Below are 22,418 nucleotides of genomic sequence, written 5' to 3' on the forward strand. Positions count from 1 at the left end.
AATTAGCTTCAGAGATCATTTTAATTTTTGTAACAAATAAATCAATTCCAACAGAATTCAGTTAATAATTAATTTGTGAACGATAGAGGCCAGAAACAAAATTCCTACAGAGTTATAGTTCAGGTACAGTCACTGAGCATCTACAAAAATAAATGTTTTCTTCTTTACTATAGTTGAGTCTGTAGGAATAATAATGGAATCCTAATGTGATGGTTGAGGGTGCTTCTGCTGACACAATTTTGAAAAGTTGGGTTCAATTCTTGACAGCTGCAGATGGATGTCCAGTTCCGCATCTAGATAGCTGCATACTTAGTTTTGTGGGCAGCATAGATCGAGAATCCATATTCACACATGTATGTTGTGGCAAACAGAAGAAGTACACTTTTTGCCTTTTCAACAAGGGTGTAGTATTTCTTGTTATCCAAATGGATCCAAAAGTGTGAGTAACCATCAATGTCGAAACTTGATTTCAAGGTAGGGTCTGTGGCAATTTCTATCAACAACTCATATTCATTTCATGATAGAATGTTCGGCTTTTTGGATACAGTGAATGGGTTGACCACCCATTCGTATTTCTGCATCTACTCATCTTCAGATGTTGGGAAATAATGCTCAAACAATGACATCAAGCGCCAATGTTTTGTTTTTCAAAAACTCTTTGAGAAGAGGAAAACCCTTGACCTCCCCCTCCATGACACTCTGCCCAAAAATTGATTTTCCTCTTGAATGCTCGAACTTTGTCAATAGCAATGACCTTTGTTTCACTTTGCCCTTAGAGTGAACTATTCATTTCATTCATTTTGGAGAAAATATCTGACGAATAGGCAAGTATACACTGCCAATTTTCGTCTTTAATAAGGTCTGATAATTTGGTGTTATGCTCCAAAAGGAAAGCTAAGACTTGCAATCTGAATTCGTACAACCAAGAGAGTGCATTCCCACGTGAGAGCCACCTCACTTCTGTGTGGAGAAGCAGGGAACGATGAATGCTTCCCATATCTTCACACAGTATTGTGAAAAGTCTTGACTTCAAAGGCCTTGATTTTATGTAGTTAATGATTTGAATGGATTCGTCTAAAACTTTCTTGAACGAAACAGGCATTTTTTTTTTCATAGCTAAAGTGTATCTGTGGAGAGCACTATGACTACTGCTGCAATTCTTGGCGTTTTCTTTTATTTTCGTTATTGCTCCGCTCCAACTGTAGCACCTGTCATAGCTCTTGCACCAACTGTGCACACATCTATGCAATTAGACCACGAAACTTCGTTAGTCCTCAAATAATCATCCAATAGACGGAATATTTCAGCACCTGTTGTGTTGGCTGGTAGTGGTCTGCACAATAAGAGGTCCTCCACAAAACCTCCAGAATATTCATAACGGACAAAAGCCAATAAAATCACTAATCCTGCAACATCAGTGGATTCATCTATCTGCAGAGAAAATGAATTGTGTTGGATGCGAGAAACAAGAGTGTCTTTCACATCTTTTGACATGTCAACAAAGCGTGTCTTGACAGTATTGTTTGATAATGGCACCGAAGATACAAGCTTTCTGCCTTTTCGTCTAGCATGCAAGAAACAATATCATTAACACACGGTTTTATGAGCTTTTCTGCAATTGTATGAGCTTTGCCTGTTTTTGCCACTCGATAACTAACCAAGAAAGAAGCTTTTAATGAATTTTCATTAATTGTTTTTGCATGAGTTTTCATGCAATGCTGAGAAGCATCTAGTTCAGCACTCTTCCTTTTGAAAAAATCGATGTCTTTAGCCTGGAAATCTGGGTGAGTACCTTCAAAATGACGGCACAATTTAACTGGAACCATCGAACTGTTTGGAAGGATTCACGCACAAATTACACACTGAGCTTTACCCTCCTTTGTCTCCATAATGCCCATTTCTAAATAGCTTTCATTGTACTTGCGCTTCTTGGTTATTCCACTTCCACAGGATATTGCAACCAGTGGAGTACTTGCAGCGTTTTCACATAATAAATCCGGCTGTGGAGCTTTTGTGATTGTTCTCCCTTTGGTCGTCCTCCCTCCTCATTCATTTCAACTGGAAACTTCCCTTGTTGTGAAGGCAATGGAGAAACTACACCCTTCTTCAATGATCCTGACTTCAGCCACTGATCCATGTTAGAAGTAATATACTGGTCAACGACTTATGAAGTAGGTAGTGCAGTGACAAAGCAAGTTTAACATTTAATGATGCCTGGGGCCGCATACGTGCCAGCGAGCGCTGTGGTTGGTCGCTGAAGCTCGCCCCTCGCATGCGTTAAAGCTTTCAGCGCATCTAGCTCCGTGAGCTGGTGCACAAACGACCCTCGTATTGTTGCGAAACAGTCGATCATAGAAGCCGCATTCTCCGCCACTAAACTGTGTACTGTATTTACTCGAATTTAAGCCCCACTTGAATCTAACCCGAACTTGAAAAATGAGACTCGAAATCGAGGGGAAAAAATTTTCCCGAATCTAAGCCGCACCTGATATCTTAGACTCGAAATTCAAGGGGAGAGAAAAGTTTTAGGCCGCACCTCCAAATCGAAACAAAGTTGGTCCATCGTAATATGAGACACAGTTTAGGTCGAATGATGATACAGCTATAGCAGTTTGGTTCGAGTTGTAAGCTTAGCAGTTAAGCTTTACCAGGTAGCCGTTGCTATGCGTCAGGTGCTTCGTCCGTATTTATACGGGTACCCTTCCTTTTTCACGTGCTTCGTCTGGTTTGAATTGATTGCTTATTTTTCTTTGATCTGATAAGTGCCGTTCTCTTTGTTATAGGTGTTTATGTCACTCAGAGCTGAAAATGCATTACTGTACTGTGTCATGCATTGTTTGTTGCATTCTTATAATGAGTGTTTACGACCTGTCGCCGCTCGCGGCTACCACCGCTTACAATTAAAAAAAAAAAGAAAAAAAAAAAGGGAAGAATTGTCTCATTAGCGAAACAATGGCAAGAGACTGCTTTCTTTGATAATGATCAACAAGAACCAAATAATAGACTGCATATGATAGAAGATGTTCTGAACGAGAGTTTAGCGAAAATTTTTCTCCATTTGAAAATCTTTGCAGACGCCTCTTTAGTACATTACGTTCTGCACAGATATTAGAGTCATCTTAGATTTTAAAATCTAATCCATTGCCGTGCTTCATTTCTGACTGTATCACTATTCGGCATAAGAATAATACGAATATAAACATGACATGATATGTATATTCTTCCGCGTTTGCTGTTGTCTCACTCTAGTTTCGTAGCAGCAAACACGAAAGAATACATGGCAAAATGTTTATATTCGTATTATTATTATGGTGGAGAGAATACTGCATGTGATTCACAATTCATAAAAGTTCCTATTAGCAACCATCTCTTCTCACAGGTAGGCATAATTCAGAACGCAGAGTTGGCCATATTGGGAAACATCCCAAACAGTCTTGCCAGTCGGATTTTCCTAGTGCATTGAAATGCTGCTACATTCGAAGATGAACAATACGGAATTTGTATTTACTTCGTTGGATAATGTATGAAAATGCAGTGGTTGAAACTCAGGGTGGAGAAAAAAAGCTCGTCTTCCGCCTTTTTTTAAATTTATTTACTGACGCAGAGGTTTTGGTGCCAGTATTTGTCTTTGTGCCTGCGAAGCGCTACATATATTTGACAACAGAAGTTAGTTGTGGCGGCACCTACCAACATTTTTCAGAACTTCCGCGTTGCACTTGATTCTAAGCCGCAGGCGGTTTTTTTTATTACAAAAACCGGAAAAAAAGTGCGGCTTAGATTCGAGTAAATATGGTAAGCGTTCTCACTTACGAACCGCAAAGGCTGCTTGGGAATATGACCTAAAGTAAAAGTACACACGTTTTCCACACCAAAAAAATAGTGATGAATTTGGTTTTCACATTTTTATTCAATAATTTTACTCATTATTTTACACAATTTGGTTAAAGGTGGCCGCGGAGCCCCTAGAAAGAGCTGGTGGACCCCTAAGGGGTCTGCGGACCACATGTTGGGAAGCCCTGATTTAGAGAAAGCTTTTGACAAAACTGGCTGGATTCCACTCTTTAAAATTTTGAAGTTAGTAGGAATAAAATACAAAGAGCAAAAGATTATGTACAACTTGTATAGAAACCAGACTGCGGTTACAAAAGACAAAGGGCATGAAAGCAAAACAGCACTTAAGAAGGGAGTTAGACAGCTGTGTAGCATGTCAGCAATGTTATTCGACCTTTATATTGAGCAAGCAGTAAAGGAAACGAAGGAGAAATTAAGAAAGGAAATTGAGGATCACAAAGAGGAAATATAAACTTTGAGGTCTATCAATGACATTGTAATTCTGTTGAAGATTGCAAACGAGTTAGAAGAGCAGTTGAATGAAAGGGATAATGCCCTGAAAAGAAATAAGGTCAAACCCACAAAAGTATAATGAGAGTAATTGAATGCAACCAAATTAAATGAAGCAACACTAAGAAAATTATACTTGAAAATGACACACTAAAAGTAGAAGATCAGTTTTGTTATTTAAATTTAAGTGTTAGAAAGTATTTTCTGCATATATTTGTCTGGAATGTAGCCTAGTATGGAAGTGAAACATGGATGATAAGTAGTTCAGACAAGAAGAGAATAGAAACTTTTGAAATCTGATGCTACAGAAGAATCCTGATGGAGTAAGTAATGAGGAGATACTGAATGGAACTGGAGAAAAAAAGAGACGTAAGGGACAACTTGACTAAAAGAAGGTTTTGGTCGACAGGAAACACATGAGGCATCAAGAAATCATCAATTCGGTACTTTGTTGAGGGGAGGGGGAGTGGATAAGAATTTTAGAGAGAACCAGGGAACACGGCATAAATATAGAAAAAGCAGGTTCAAATGCCTATGCATTGTGCAGAGGTGAAGAGGTTTCCACATAATAGACTCTAATATGACTAGTATTATGCGGCAGTTAACTTCTGTCACTTACTTGTTGCCACATTGGCTGCCTGCTACTGATTGGTTATAGGTGACACAAATACGCCAGTCACTTCACAAATGCTGTAATGTGTAAAACAAAGTAATGTTGGAAGAGTTCACCGTGAGGTATCATAGAAATGTGTTAAGTTCTGCTGACAGCTGATTTTAAGTCACCAATGACTGAACTGTGGCAGACAATGCATTTTACAGTCACAAATTTAAACTCATGTCCTAACATAACAACCACCCTGTGCTGTGCAGTATATCCAAGAGAATGGTGGTCGACAAGCTGCTGTGGAACTAAAATCGTGATCACTTTATTCACAGCAATTAAAGCTAACCTCAATAAGCAAACTCAGTTTCAGCACTAAAGTCAAAATACAGGTTATCACTATCATTGGTTACCAGAAACTATCCTCATGCTGGCTACATGAGTTGCCCCATCATCAACTGATGAACAGTCACGGTTGGCACTTGGTTGCAAATTATAGGTGTCACAGGAAGATTGTAAATGAAAAAGTAATGATAGGAAGAAAAAAAGAGCTATTTAAAAAGTCAACAAGATGATGAAAATGACAGAACAAAGTATTATAAATGAAAATATTACATTTTAATTAATTACCTGAATAAAATTAATAATCAAAGTATTTTGATTAGATTTAGAAATAAAAATAATATTACTACCTTTGACAAGATTCGAACATACGACTTTCTATACATCACATTTGTACATGAACTGCAGCACTGTGCCACTATCTTCAGTTAGGTTATTACATCTGTGAGTGTAACAACTCTGTATGTGAGACTGAATGGCATCTCGTGTAAAAGGATCATCATTGTGTGTGTGTGTTTTCTTGTTTTTGGTAACATTACCACATGTGATGAAATAAAAGGCCCAGACTCAGGATGCAGGATCCAAACTCATCAAGGAAGCCGAACAAGAAATTGGAAGTGAGCTGAACAGTTGTCACAGTTTGATTCGGGCATGATGAAGAAGTGCTCTGACTGGAGGAAACCACCTCCAACACATGAAGTGACAACTATCAAGCAGTTTTAATTGGATTATAGGATGGAGAGCTGCATCAAACCTGTCTTCAGACTAATGATAGAGCTGCATAACAAGTGAGCTACCTCGAGTCGCCTCCAGCGATGAACATTGAGCGGGTTCTGCAGCTCCTCTTCCAGGGCCCGGCACTTGAGCTTCTCGTGGGTCAGGTTCCGCTCCAGGTGAAGGATCTCCTGTCTCAGGTCACTCATGTTGTTCACTTTGGTTGTCATCTGCGTCTTCTCCTGCCTACAAAACAAATGCCGACCACCCAAAACATCTGCAGTTAGTGGTGACAGTGATGAAAAAACTGTTGGCCTCAATAACTCAACATGAGCTTTGATGTATTAAATCCATAATTATTAATCATTCCCTCTGTCACTACTGGTCATGATAACATTATGTTGTTACAACATTAAAATATGTGGCGTCCCAAAAAGGGATTTCACCAAGGAAGTATTAGTGATAACCTGATGCAATTGTGATTTTATGCTTCTCTCATGACTAGTGTGTGTAGTGACTCATTTGTTTACCTTCACTTACTTTCAGTTGCCAGTGACAACACGTAAATAGCAAGGTGGGTAGAAACATGTCATTGGAGCAAAGAAACTGTATTTTAAAGTATTAATGGAAATGTGAAAATATGAAAGAAGAGCAGAGAGGATAGCAGGCAGAGTCTCTATGGCAACACCGTCACATTTAACAATTATAAAATTACCTGACAAATCTGAGAGGGAAGGAAATGTGTGTGATCTCGAGAGGGAAACGTATGACAGGAAGAAATCAGTAGAGGATCAAAGAGGCCCAGTGGTACAAGCTTTCACAAAAACCCCAAAGAAGCCTGTACGGCAAGGTGCACGTAATTCTGGTGTAAGCAAATGAAGTGTTCAGTGCTTTTTGAAGCAGGCTGCTTCCCACAATGAATGAGTATGATCTGGACAGGCATCATGAATTTTGTGAATCGTTTTGCAAATAATGAACAACTGACTCGTGTCACTGGTCTGATAAGGCAACATTTAAATTGAATGGAACCATCAATCGCCATAACTATGTGTTTGGGGCTAGAGATAAACCCCACATTACAGAAGATCAAACTGTTAATCTTACTGTGTTACCAATGTGGTGTGGTAAGTCTGTCAGAGAATTTGTTGGACATCCTTTGTTTGAAGGAACAACCATGTTGCAGGAACAAATTGCACCAGCTGTTCACCAAATGTACCAAAATGATGATTTTTTTTCTCACCAAGATGATGCACTGTCACATTACAATTGTGAGAAATGTGTTGAAAGACGCCATTGTGGGGAACCCTGAAGCACACCGTCTATACTGCAAAGCCGCGTATGCTGAATGGCGTGAGAGGGTTGACAGTGACTGCCTCTGAATCCATACCAGTGGCAACTAAAGAATATCAAAGCGCATATTCTATGTTCAATCATCAGAGAGATGAAAATGTGACATGTTGAAGTATGTGGGTACAGAACTGAAGAACAGAATAAATCACTCAATAGAGCAAGTGCATAGAATCCCATACTAATCGGATGGGATGCCTGCTCAATTCTGTTCTCTTCTAGCACTAGTTAACTTCAGGTTTCTGTGTCAATGGACCACGCCGCATGATTGTAGAAAGGAACAGACCTTCCAAGTGTATAAGAACTATCATGAGACTCGTGCAGAACTATAGACTAGGGTGGCTCTTATCTTTTAGTTTTGTGTTTTCTCTATATGCTCCCCTTCTCCCATTTGGTACCAAAGCACAAATGCGTACTTGCTCAGCTGCTATATTTGAGACACATGATAAATCCCAAATTTATATACCTCAGAAAAAGCAGTGAGTGGCAGACAGGCACTTATTTGCAATACACATGATTTGCAAATACTGTAGGGGCCTTTACAAGTGTCTGCTTGTGTATGTATACGTACGGATGGCTATGTGTGTGTAAGCAAGTGTACACCTGTCTTTTTCCCCCTAAGGTCAGTCTTTCCGCTCCCGAGGTTGGAATGACTCCTTATCCTCTCCCGTAAAAGCCACATACTTTCGTCTTTCCCTCTCCTTCCCTCTTTCCTGATGGAGCAACAATGGGTTGCGAAAGCTTGAATTTTGTGTGTATGTTTGTGTTTATTTGTGTGTCTATCGACATACCAACACTTTCGTTTGGTAAGTTACATCATCATTGTTTTATATATATATATACAAACACACCCACAAAATTCAAGCTTTCGCAACAAACTTACCTTAGGGGGAAAAACGGACAGGTATACACTCGCACACACACACATATCCATCCGCATATACACAGACATTTGTAAAGGCAAAGAGTTTGGGTAGAGATGTCAGTCAAGGTGGAAGTACAGAGGCAAAGATGTTGTTGAAAGACAGGTGAGGTATGAGCGGCGGCAAATTGAAATTAGAAATTAGCGGAGATTGAGGCCTGGCGGATAGCGGGAAGAGAGGATATGGTGAAGGGCAAGTTCCCATCTCCGGAGTTCTGACACCGATCAAAGGCAGAGCCATGTGTGAAAGCACCCACGTGATTTACCAACTGATCTGCCTACACTGTGAAGCCTTCTATGTGGGAATGACCAGCAACAAACTGTCCATTCACATGAATGGACACATGCAGACAGTGTTTGTTGGTAATGAGGATCACCCTGTGGCTAAACATGCTTGGTGCACGGCCAACACATCTTAGCACAGTGTTACACCATCCGGGTTATCTGGATACTTCCCACTAACACCAACCTGTCAGAACTCCAGAGATGGGAACTTGCCCTTCAGCATATCCTCTCTTCTCGCTATCCGCCAGGCCTCAGTCTCCGCTAATTTCAATTTGCCGCCGCTCATACCTCACCTGTCTTTCAACAACATCTTTGCCTCTGTACTTCCACCTCGACTGACATCTCTGCCCAAACTCTTTGCCTTTACAAATGTCTGTATATGCGGATCGATATGTGTGTGTGTGCGAGTGTATTCCTGTCCTTTTTTCCCCCTAAGGTAAGTCTTTCCGCTCCCGGGAGTGGAATGACTCCTTACACTCTCCCTTAAAACCCACATCCTTTCGTCTTTCCCTCCCCTTCCCTCTTTCCTGATGAAGCAACTGTTTGTTGCGAAAGCTTGAATTTTGTGTGTATGTTTGTGTTTGTTTGTGTGTCTATCGATCTGCCAGTGCTTTTGTTTCGTAAGCCTCATCATCTTTGTTTTTAGATATATTTTTCCCACGTGGAATGTTCCCCTCTATTATATTCCTATCATTAATTTGAACCCAACAATTACGTTTGTTATTGTCACTGTTGCATTTCGAAGTCTTTTCTGTCGTCTTATTTCCTCCTCCTGTTTTTGCCAGTAGTTTCACTTTGTATTCACCTTCTCCTTTTTACCGTAATCTACTATACACTTTTATCCTGCTGATATATACTCAATAATACGTAATACATAATAATACGTAACCCACTTCCAAACCATAACCAAAAAAAATTTTTTTTTATCCGCTTTCAAGAATTTTCTCTCCAACCTCAACTCCTTTGGTTCCATCAGATTCACCTGGTGCTACTCTAAATCCCATGCCACTTTCTGTGACGTTGACCTCCATCTGTCCAATGGCCAGCTTCACACATCCGTCCACATCAAACCCACCAACAAGCAACATTACCTCCATTATGACAGCTGCCACCCATTCCACATCAAATGGTCCCTTCCCTACAGCCTGGGTCTTCGTGGCAAACAAATCTGCTCCAGACCGGAATCCTTGAACCATTACACCAACAACCTGAAAACAGCTTTCGCATCCCAGAACTACCCTCCTGACCTGGTACCGAAGAAAATAACCAGAGCCACTTCCTCATCTCCTCAAACCTGAAACCTCCCACAGAAGAACCCCAAAAGTGCCCCACTTGTGACAGGATACTTTCCAGGACTGGAACAGACTCTGAATGTGGCTCTCCAGCAGGGATACGACTTCCTCAAATCCTGCCCTGAAATGAGATCCATCCTTCATGAAATCCTCCCCACTCCACCAAGAGTGTCTATCTGCCGTCCACCTAACCTTCGTAACCTCTTAGTTCATCCCTATGAAATCCCCAAACCACCTTCCCTACCCTCTGGCTCCTACCCTTGTAACCACCCCCGGTGTAAAACCTGTCCCATGCACCCTCCCACCACCACCTATTCCAGTCCTGTAACCCAGAAGGCGTACACGATCAAAGGCAGAGCCACGTGTGAAAGCACCCACGTGATTTACCAACTGACCTACCTACACTGTGAAGCCTTCTATGTGGGAATGACCAGCAACAAACTGTCCATTCACATGAATGGACACAGGCAGACAGTGTCTGTTGATAATGAGGTTCACCCTGTGGCTAAACATGCCTTGGTGCACGGCCAGCACATCTTGGCACAGTGTTTTTGCCTCTGTACTTCCGTCTCGACTGACTTCTGTGCCGAAACTCTTTGCCTTTACAAATGTCTGCTTGTGTCTGTGTATATGCGTGTGTGTGTGTGTGTGTGTGTGCGAGTGTATACCTGTCCTTTTTTCCCCCTAAGGTGAGTCTTTCCGCTCCCGGGATTGGAATGACTCCTTACCCTCTCCCTTAAAACCCACATCCTTTCGTCTTTCCCTCTCCTTCCCTCTTTCCTGACAAAGCAACCGTTGGTTGTGAAAGCTTGAAATTTTGTGTGTTTGTGTTTTTTTTATTGTGTCTACCTACCAGCACTTTCCCGTTTGGTAAGTCATGGAATCTTTGTTTTTAATATATTTTTCCCATGTGGAATGTTTCTTTCTATTTTATTTATATCATTAATTTGAACCCAACAACTACGTCTGTTATTGTCACTGTTGCATTGCGAAATCTTTTCTGTCATCTTACTTTCTCTTTTTGTTTGTACAAGTAGTTTCACTTTGTATTCATCTTCCCTTTTTTCCATAATCTACCATACATTTTATCCTGCCTAAATATATTCAATAATACGTAATTTACTTCCAAACCATAACCTAAAATTTTTTAACGCTTTCAACATTACCGCTGCTATAAAATCCACTGTTCCCAGTTTACAAACATTTCGTGTAAACTCATGAATACTATTTCATAGCTTCAGTTCCTTTCACCCATTAAATAACCATTTCAGCTATTTCCAACAACTTTCGTTTTATTTCCATTCCCATTTTTTCCCACATAACCGATCAATTTTTAGCAGCTTCCCACAGGTTTAAATGTTATTATTTCTTCGTCAGACAATTGTTAGCCTCATTTTCATAATCTGCCAGCACATAACCATTCCTTTGAATACATTTACACGCAGTTTTTTCGAAATTTTCCTGAATTTCTCCACCCTTTAACGTGTTTTGGAGGCAACACAACTACCTAACCTTTGTACCCATCGTGGTTCACCAACCTAAGTTCAGCACAGGATCAACACAGCTCATCTCAAACCAACACTTTTTCGACTTTTTTCACACCTTTATCTCTCCCTATATATTTTTATTTTCACTTTAGCCTCATGTTACCCTTTCCACCTTCTAATACCATGTCGCCCTCACAACATCCCTACAATGACGCCATTAAATTTTATTTACATTCCCTCCGCAAACATGCGTTCATCCTAGCCAGATTACGCTCCCACATTTTATTTACTCAGGCTTGTCTGACATTTGGCATTACCCCCAAAGCCCTCACACTTAAAGTTCCCATCCCTGGCTGTAATCCTTCTTTCCATCAGTCCCTATACCAGTTTCAAATCTCACAATCCACAGCCCTCACCTGCCTAATCCTTCACCTACACATCGACTCAGTCAATGAACACACCCGTCAACTCCTATCCCTAATCGAAGTCCTCAATCTTTCCTTCCCCACATCCACACCGGCTGTTCAGAGCATCCTCCTACAGGCCAACCGCAAATTAGAACAGCATGCCACCCTCCACCTCAAAAAACTATCCAATCTCCTGGTTTCCCACCTCCGGAAAGGCAACTCACACACCCTCCACAACCTTTCCAACAAACCTCAACTTCCTCTCATTTCACACAGACCCCGTCTCTCCCATCTACTAAATCTCCCACTTCCAGCTCCACTCCCCCCAACACCTCAAATTTCTAGTCAACACAATCTGGAACCACAACACACCAATTCAGTAGTTAACCTTTCCTCCAAACCTCTCTCCCAATCCGAAACCTCTGTCCTATCCAAAGGCCTCACCTTCAGCCCCACTCCCAGATTCAACCAAACAGCCCTTGTCAAAGATTTACTGTCCTACACTCGTAGTCTCTGATGGAAATATCACTTTGCCACGAGAAAAATAATCCTAATCCTACTCCTAATGATCCAACTCCCCAAGACACTATCCAAATTGAACCCTGCCTGGAACAGTTCCAACCTCCATCACAGCAGGACCCACCTCCTCTTCCTCAAAATCACCCTCTCCAAAACTTCCAGGAATTCCACACTTCCAGCCTTGCCTCTCAATCTTTCTTGAAAAACCTTAATCCTACTCCCAACATCACCACAGCCGAAGCCCAGGCTATCCGTGATCTGAAAGCTGACTGATCCATCATCATTCTTCCAGCTGACAAGGGTTCCATGACTATGATACTTGATCATCGGGAGTATGTGGCTGAGGGACTGCATCAGCTTTCAGACAACACTAAATACAAAGTTTGCCAAGGTAATCCCATTCCTGATGTCCAGGCGGAGCTTCAAGGAATCCTCAAAGCCTTATGCCCCCTACGAAACCTTTCACCTGACTCCATCAACCTCCTGACCCCACTGACACCTCACACTCCTACCTTCTACCTACTTCCTAAAATTCACAAACTCAAACATCCCGGCCGCTCCATTGTAGCTGGTTACCAAGCCCCCACAGAACGTATCTCTGCCTACATAGATCAACACCTTCAACCCATTACATGCAGTCTCCCATCCTTCATCAAAGACACCAACCACTTTCTCGAACGTCTGGAAACCTTACCCAGTCTGTTACCCCTGGAAACCATCCTTGTAACCATTGATGCCACTTCCCTATACACAAATATCCCACACGTCCAGAGCCTTGCTGCAATGGAGCACTTCCTTTCACGCCGATCACCTGCCATCCTACCTAAAACCTCTTTACGCATCACCTTAGCCAGCTTCATCCTGACTCACAACTTCTTCACTTTTGAAGGCCAACATACCAACAATTAAAGGGAACAGCCAGGGTACCATGATGGCCCCCTCGTATGTCAACCTATTTATGGGTCGCTTAGAGGAAGCCTTCTTGGCTACCCAGGCCGGTCAACCCAAAGTTTGGTACAGATTGATTGACGACATCTTCATGATCTGGACTCACAGTGAAGAAGAACTCCAGAATTTCCTCTCCAACCTCAACTCCTTTGGTTCCATCAGATTCACCTGGTCCTACTCCAAAAACCATGCCACTTTCCTTGACATTGACCTCCATCTGTCCAATGGCCAGCTTCACACATCCGTCCACATCAAACCCACCAACAAGTAACAGTACCTCCATTATGACAGCTGCCACCCATTCCATATCAAACGGTCCCTTCCCTACAGCCTAGGCCTTCGTGCCAAACAAATCTGCTCCAGTCCGGAATCCCTGAACCATTACACCAACAAAACAGCTTTCGCATCCTGCAACTACCCTCCTGACCTGGTACAGAAGCAAATAACCAGAGCCACTTCCTCATTTCCTCAAACCCGAAACCTCGAGTGTATACCCGTCCCTTTTTCTCCCTAAGGTAAGTCTTCCCGCTCCCGGGACTGGAATGACTCCTTACCCTCTCCCTTAAAACCCACATCCTTTCGTCTTTCCCTCTCCTTCCCTCTTTCCTGATGAGGCAACAGTTTGTTGTGAAAGCTTGAATTTTGTGTGTATGTTTGTGTTTGTTTGTGTGTCTATCAACCTGCCAGCGCTTTTTTTATATATATATATAAAAAGAAAGATGATGAGACTTACCAAACAAAAGCGCTGGCAGGTCGATAGACACACAAACAAACACAAACATACACACAAAATTCTAGCTTTCGCAACCAACGGTTGCCTCGTCAGGAAAGAGGGAAGGATTTTGAGGTTTTGGAGGGAGTGGAGCTGGAAGTGGGAGATTGAGTAGATGGGAGAGACTGGGTTTGTGTGCAATGAGAGGAGGTTGAGGTTTGCTGGAAAGGTTGTGAAGGGTGAGTGAGTTGCCTTTCCGGAGGTGGGAAACCAGGAGATTGGATAGTTTTTTAAGGTGGAGGGTGGCATGCTGTTCTAATTTGCGGTTGGCCTGTAGGAGGATGCTCTGAACAACCGGTGTGGATGTGGGAGAGGAAAGATTGAGGACTTTTATTAGGGACAGGAGTTGGTGGGTGTGTTGATTGGCTGAGTGGATGTGTAGGTGAAGGATTAGGTGGGTGAGGGCAATGGATTGTTCGGTTTGGAACTGGTATAGGGACTGATGGAAAGAAGGGTTGCAGCCAGAGATGGGAACTTTAAGTGTGAGGCCTTTGGGGGTGATGCCAAATGTCAGACAAGCCTGAGAAAATAAAATATGGGAGTGTAATCTGGCTAGGGCGAAGGCATGTTTGCGGAGGGAATGTAAATAAAACTTAATGGGGTCGTTGTGGAGGTGTTGTGAGGGTGACATGGTAATAGAAGGTGGAAAGTGGAACACGAGGCTGAAATGAAAATGAAAATAAATATAAAAATATATGGGGAGAGATAAAGGTAAAACTAGAAAGCAAATGGAGGTCTGGTGTGAAAAAAGGCGAAAAAGGGATGGTTAGAGCTGGGCTATTTTGATCCTGTGGTGAACTTGTGTAGGTAGATAATGATGTGCATAAAGGTTAGGTGGTTGTGTTGCCACCAAAACACGTTAAAGGGTGGAGAAATACGGGAAAATTTCGAAAAAACTACGTGAGGATGTATTAAAAGAGTGGTTTGGTGGTGGCAGATTATGGATCACCCTGTGGCTAAACATGCCTTGGTGCACGGCCAGCACATCTTGGCACAGTGTTACACCGTCCGGGTTATCTGGATACTTCCCACTAACACCAACCTGTCAGAACTCCGGAGATGGGAACTTGCCCTTCAGCATATCCTCTCTTCTCGCTATCCGCCAGGCCTCAATCTCCGCTAATTTCTAATTTCAATTTGCCGCCGCTCATACCTCACCTGTCTTTCAACATCATCTTTGCCTCTGTACTTCTGTCCCGACTGACATCTCTGCCCAAACTCTTTGCCTTTACAAATGTCTGTTTGTGTCTGTGTATATGCGGATGGACATGTGTGTGTGTGAGAGTGTATACCTGTCCTTTTTTCCCCCTAAGGTAAGTCTTTCCGCTCCCGGGATTGGAATGACTCCTTACCCTCTCCCTTAAAACCCACATCCTTTCATCTTTCCCTCTCCTCCCTCTTTCCTGACGAAGCAACCGTTGGTTGCGAAAGCTTGAAATTTTGGGTGTGTGTTTGTGTGTATTTTTATTGCGCCTATCTACCAGCGCTTTCCCGTTTGGTAAGTCATGGAATCTTTGTTTTTAATATATTTTTCCCATGTGGAATGTTTTTTTCTATTTTATATATATTTAATAGATCATTTACATGTAACAGAAACAGATAAGAATCCATCAATGACCCTTGCCTTTTGTAATCAAGTGCTTTACTGACTGGGCTACCCAAGCTCAACGCATGACCTATCCTCGGAGCTTTACTTCCACCGGTACCTCATCTCCTACCTTCCAAACTTCACAGAACCTCTAGCACAAAACTTGCAAGACAAATACTCCTACAAGAAAGGATATCTCTGCAGGTCGTGAGTTGTGCTCACATAGCTCAGTTGGTAGAGCACTTGTCCATGAAAAGCAAAGGTCCTGACTTCGAGTACCAGTCTGGCACACAATTTTAAACTGCTAGGAAGCTCCATATCAGTACAAACACAACTGCAGAGTGAAAAGTCATATATTTTGACAGTTAATTAAATAGACAGCACGTAAGTAAAGATACACATCACTTTCACATGTGTGTATAGCACATTATTACTAATGGATGTATGAAAATGACTAACAGTGAAAGTTAGCTAATAGCATCGACAATAAAACAGCCTGTTTCGATCATATCTTCTTTCTCAAACAAAACAGACTCTATTGAAAAGTGACAGCGAGATTGTACTCAAATAATGTCATGGTTTATTAAAAACTAAAAATTAATATTCATAACAAAGGGTTATGAGCCATGCTCCGGCTCATCTCGGTGCCACTGACAGGTTGGCATCACGTACTGGGATTATCGTCTATCGTTTTCTTCCTCTGTTCACTGGTGCCACTACGTTTGCTCGCTTTGTCTGTGCTTCTGTGGCATTAGCAGAGCTTATCGATAGCAAGTACTGTGGTACTATCTTCGGAGCGACCTCTAGTATTTCCAGGTTGTCGTGTGTCACCTGATTGGCTTAGGAAGGAGGAGCAGTCAGGTCCGCACAGTGCCAGTACTTGCCAGGACAGCTGGTGATACGTGTACTGCCCAATGGAAGGATGTGGTCACGAGAGTGCATGACCATGTCGAGATCCAGATTCAGCAAGTTTAAGTTGAATGGATCTTAATTTTGGGTAGCGCAACCTTCACTGGTGTGTGTGTGTGTGTGTGTGTGTGTGTGTGTGTGTGTGTGTGTGTGTGTGTGTCCATCCATGGAAGTGACCTCATTGCAATAATCTGTCAGTCGACAAGTCCTACTGGCACCTTCCCTTGCCTGACTTGAGCAGGGACGACCATTGGTTGGTCATTCGGTCAGTTGTCTCATGTGTTTGCATCAACTTGTGGTTCATGCTTGTTGTTTCACAGTGACTGTTGTTAGCATTGTTTGAGTTGTTGGTGAAATTGTTTTTGAGGTTCCATGTGTATCTAGTGTGTTTGTTGATCAGTTATTTTAACGCTGTCTGCGTACTGCATTTGTGGAGTGGTTCCTTCTGCCTTTCGGTGTTTTAAAAGCTGGATTCTACAGATGCAGTGCTGTCTGTCACTTCGCCCTCACCTGAATTATTCCATCATTGTACTGGTTATCAGATGTAAGGTCGATTTGGTAAGATGGTTGGTCGGCGTTTAAACTGTCCCTAATTTGAGTTGCCATCCTGTTACGTGAGCATAACGCTTGGCTGCCTGTCTCACCATACGCAGCTATAGGGACTTTTCTCAGGTCGATCCTTGGAGCACTGTCTGTGGATGACTCCCTTCTTTATTTGGTCTGATTGTGTCAATTGTTTAAAAATAATATTTTGTTGAAATGATTCAGCCGACAAGTACTTTGAATTCTTCTTAAGGCCTTTAGCCGTCAGTGTAGCTTTTGGCACAGTCAATTTATTGATGATTGTTTTAAAATTTATTTTGGTATTTTAATGTGTAATTGTCTTCCTCATTTGTAATTCAGGCCTTCAGCCATTAATTATTGTGAAGTATTGTTCCAGGCCTTCATCCAACAATAAATTTGAATTCTTTCTTAATAAGGCCTTCAGCCATCAGTGTAGCTTGAGTCACAGTCAATTTTTTTAAATGACTGTTTTACTATTATTTTGGTATTTTCAATGTGTAGTTGTCTTCCTCACTTGTAATTCAGGCCTTCAGCCACTAATTGTTCTTAAGTATTGCTCGTGGCCTTCAGCCGACAAATAATTTGAATTCTTCTTAAGAAGGCTTAGAGCCGTCAGAGCAGCTTGTGTTAGTCATTTTTTTTAAATGGTTGTTTTTAAAAAATTATTTCCTTAAATATAGTGTACATGTTTACTGTGCAACCGATGGTAACTGACGAGGCCTGCCCACACCTTCTCCTGCCTTCCTTAAGTACCCACATCTCAGTGGTAGCAGAGCTAGGTTACGATTGTAATATTTACATTCCAGTTACCGTCGGTTCGAAGTGTAACTACGTCAGTGTTGCACGATATTTGTCTTTGCTATTCGGCCGTTTCAGGTGACTGATGCCAAAGCCAGTCAGGCATCGGCCTGTCGAGGAGCGACCACCTCATTACGAGCTGGCAATTCGGCCCCGGACTTGGCGAACCGTTTCCGTGCTACCGTCCTCCAGTGATTCGATGTCACACCGGACGCTGTGGGTGAGACAGAAGCAGCCACTGAGTTTCGGTTTAAGCCTACTAGGGGTCTCGAGGACTCCGTCGGCTTTCTCGAAGGCACTCGACCTAGTGGCAGACAGTTAGACAGGGTGCGGGCACAGTTAATGCACTTAACCAAATGGAAAGCGGATGAGGACTGGGGAGTAGGACCTGTTATCTTCAGGGTGGCATGTGAGCCAGCCCGGGAATAATGCGCTTATGTCTTCTGAGAGGTTAGGTGCAGCATTTGCTAAATTCTCTGATCCCCTGCTGTGTTTGTTTCGAGACATCACCTCATTTGCCTTACATTTGTTTTTGAGTAGGTGGCCAACCTTTTGCTGCCCTTTAAATTCTGATAGTTCCTTTGTGTTGTTCAGCTTCAGATAGTTCTCGAAGTCGGTCATCTCATGAGACTTAGCTCGGTACCTTCTTCAGTGCAGGGATGTGGGGTTGCCTGTGGGCAGGCGTTCCCTCTGCACGGATGGGTCCAAGTGGGTATCTCAATTCTTTTCATCGTCGAGCTGAATCGGTCATCTTGTGGGACTTAAGTCAGTCCTTTCCTTTCACAGAGATGTCGAGTTGCCAGTTGGCAGGTGTTGCCTCTGCCCGGTTGAGTCCACACAGGAATCTCGCTCGGGGCTTTCTTGTAGCCATTGTCTTTCGCCTTCCTTAAAGAGCTGCTGGTCAACTTCATTTTGAGATGTGACCCCCAGGTTGCTGTTTGAGGGGGGCAGGTCGAGCCGTGCTCCGACTAGTGTTTGCGCCGTCGATAAGATGGTGTCGTGTATTCGGATTGTGAGCTCTCGTTTGCTTAGTCCGTTCACTGGTGCCACTACGTTTGCTCACTTTGTCTGTCCGTGAGTGGCAGCAGCGGCATTTATCGACAGCGAGTACTGTCGTACTATCTTTGGAGTGACCTCTAGTATTACCGGGTCGTCGTGTGTCGGAGTTAAGTTGGGACGGAGCAGCAGTAAACTCCGGCAGCGCCAGTACTCGCCGAGGGAGCTGGCGATATATGCACTGCCCGATGGAAGGATGTGGTCGCGAGAGTGCACGACCGCGTAGAGGTCCAGATTCGGCGAGTTTAATTTAAATGGATCGTTATATCTGAGTAGTGCAACTTTCACTCGTGTGTGTGTCCGTCCGTTGAAGTGTCCTCGTGCCTTCAAGCTGTCAGTTGGCAGTTTTATACTCCGACGTTTCCCTCGCCTTACTCGATTGGCAACGACCGACGGTCGGTCGTTCGGTCGGTCGTCTCAGTGGATGATGTGTATCTGATTTTTTGACCGTTTCTGTGTTCTTAACATTCGTGTCTACGTGCAATTTGGGTTGTCGCTGTATAGTCACTGTTTTAGAATTGTTTGAGTTGTTTGTGGAATTATCTTTGCGGTTCCGTGTGCATGTAGTCAGAATTTGAATAGGCAGTTTGGTCTTAACCCTGTCTGCGTACTAGGATTTGGCTGAGCCAACTTGTGTAATTAAATGCTTGTCATTTGACGATGTTAACTGTCATTTTATCGTGGTATCGGTTATCGCACTTTAGATGGATTTTGCGAGTGTGTTGGTCGGTGTTAAGCTGTCCCTAGTTTGAGTTGCCATCCCTTTAAGTGAGCATAACTCTTGACTGTGGATCAATCCCTTCTTTATTCGATCTGATTGTGTCAATTGTTTAAAAATAATATTTTGTTTAAATGATTCCTATTGCTTATGGCCTTCAGCCAACAAATGATTTGAATTCTTCTTAATAAGACCTTCAGCTGTCAGTGTAGCTTGTGTTAATCAATTTTTTTAAGAATGACTGTCTTTAAAAAATTGTTTCCTTAGATTAAGTGTATGTGTTTACTGTACAACCAACGGTAACTGGTTATGCCCCATCCACACCTTTTCCTGCTTTTTCTAAGTCCCACCATCGGTTGTTGCCAAGCAAGTCAGGCAAGGGAAACGTCAGAGTATAAAACTGCCAACTGACAGCCTGATGGTGTGAGGTCACTTCGACGGGTGGACACATACACAAATGAAAGTTGCACTACTCGAATATTACGATCCATTCAACTTAAACTCACTGAATCCAAACCTCTATGTGGTCGTGCACTCTCGCGACCACATCCTTCCATCGGGCAGTGCATATATTGCCAGCTCCCTTGGCGAGTACTGGTGCTGTCTGACCTCACTGCTGATCTGTCCCAGCTGAACTCCGACACATGATGACCCGGAAATACTAGAGGTCGCTCCAAAGATAGTACCACAGTACTCGCTCCCGATAAATGCCGCTGCTGCCACTCGCAGACAGACAAAGCAAGCAAATGTAGTGGTACCAGTGAACGGACTAATCAAATGAGAGGTCACAATCCGAATACATGACGCCAACATGTCAACGTCACAAACACGAGCCAGAGCACGGTTCAGGTTACCCCTTACTTTCAGTGTCACATTTATACACTGCTGCAACAAATGTAGAAACCTCATTAGTCCCTGCATGCTAGGCAGTATATTTCAGCAGCTCACTAGAAATGTCTACAGCACTGTGTGCTTCCACTTTGTGATACTCAAATTAGCGGTTATTGTAGCCTGCCCACCTGAGAGTCTGGACCTCCAGCTTGAGCAGTTTGATGTCTTCCATGCGCTGCTCATACTCGGCATCACCCTTGGTCACAGTCCCCTCCAGCAGTTTGATCTTCTCGTGCAGAATCAGTCGCTCATCATTTCTTCGTACCAACTGGGTACCCAGGATGTCACGCTCATTGAGGATCTGTGAGGGGGAAAACCACAATAAGATACATGCTTTCACATTTTGTTAAGCCTTACTAATAGAAAGTGTTTCCTTATGCTTACACAAATACTACAATATTATTATTTCAAGTAATAGGAAAGTGACAATGCCAGAAGGTTGTAGGAAAATACGGGAAGACCTGCAGAGGTTGGCTTGACCCTCAATATAAATATTCTGAGGTGACAAAAGTCAAAGGATACCTCCTAATATTGTATCAGAACTCCTTTTGCTCAGCCTAGTCCAGCAACTCGACATGGCACAGACAACAAATCATTGTATGTACCCAGCAGAAATAGTGAGCCACGTTCACTCTATAGCCATCCATAATTGCAATTTTGTGCACAAACGGACTTCTCAATCATGTCCCGTATATGTTAAATGGAATTCATGCTGGGCAAACTGAGTGGGCAACTCATTCTCTCAAACATTCTTCAAATCAATCGTGAATAAATGTGGCCCAGCGATATTGTTGTTTGGAAACGTGAAGTACGCAAATGCAAATGGTCCCCAAGTAGTTAAACATAACCTTTTCTAGTCAATGATTGGTTCAGTTGGACCAGAGGACTCAGTCCATTCCATGTAAGCACAGCTACCACCACCAGCTAGTACAATGCCTTGTTGATAACCTGCGTACATTGTTTGCTGAGGTCTACACCACACTCACACTGTACCATCATCTGCTCTTACCATCTGAAATCAGGACTTATCTGAGCAGGCTAAGGTTTTCCAATCATCTAGGATCCAACCAATGCAGTCACGAGCCCAGGAGGTGTGCTGCAGGTGATGGTGTGGTGCTAGCAAAAGCACTCACATTGATCATCTGCTGCCATAGTCCATTAACGTCAAATTTCACCACACTGTCCTAATGGAAACATTCCTCTTATGTCCCACATTGATTTATGTGGTTATTTCATGCAGTGTTGCTTGTCTGTTAGCACTGACAAATCTACGCAAATGCCACTACTGTTGATCACTGAGTAAAGGCTGTCAGCCACTGTGTTGTCCACAGAGAGAGGTAATGCTTGGAATTTGGTATTCTCGGCACGCTCCTGACACTTTGGATCTCAGAATACTGAATTCCGTAATGATCTCTAAAATGGAATGTCCCAAGCATCTAGCTCCAGCTACCATTCCATGTTCAAAATGTATCAAATCACGTCATGTGGCCATAATCACATCGTAAATCTTTTCGTGTGAATCACCTCAGTACAAATGACAGTTCTGCCAATGCACTGCCCTTTTATACCATGTGTATGCAATACTGGAGATTTTTAGCTGGAGATTTTCATCTCTCAGGAACTGGGTGTTTGCGTTGTCCTACTCATTCATCTCATCTTCACTGAAGTGAATGTCACCAAAGTTGTGTCAAATACAAACACCAAAAAAAGTTTTGCATCACCTCGATTCCAGGAGTTCTGGAACCTGTACAGAAAGTTGGAATAGAGATTAATGTAAACATCATTTCTGCCCTTTTTATTGCACATGAAAACCACACATTGCATGTTGTACTACCATACAGTGAGACCTTCAGAGGTAGTGGTCCAGATTGCTGTACACACTGGTGCCTCTAACACCCAGTAGCACGTCCTCTTGCA

The 22,418-nt window shown here is 42.7% G+C and overlaps 1 protein-coding gene across 1 annotated transcript in view; it reads right to left on the bottom strand.

The window, feature by feature from the left end:
- The window catches only part of LOC126106273 (cilia- and flagella-associated protein 58-like), a 282,413-nt gene that overhangs the window by 75,565 nt on the left and 184,430 nt on the right, over nucleotides 1–22,418 (bottom strand). The window contains exons 12-13 of the mRNA XM_049912496.1: nucleotides 20,630–20,802; nucleotides 6,082–6,244 (exon numbers count right to left, since the gene is read on the bottom strand). Of these exons, the coding sequence (XP_049768453.1) occupies nucleotides 6,082–6,244; nucleotides 20,630–20,802 (336 nt within the window). The remainder of the gene's footprint in view (nucleotides 1–6,081; nucleotides 6,245–20,629; nucleotides 20,803–22,418) is intronic.

This window comes from Schistocerca cancellata, chromosome 10, assembly GCF_023864275.1.
Source record: "Schistocerca cancellata isolate TAMUIC-IGC-003103 chromosome 10, iqSchCanc2.1, whole genome shotgun sequence".
NCBI lineage: Eukaryota > Metazoa > Arthropoda > Insecta > Orthoptera > Acrididae > Schistocerca > Schistocerca cancellata.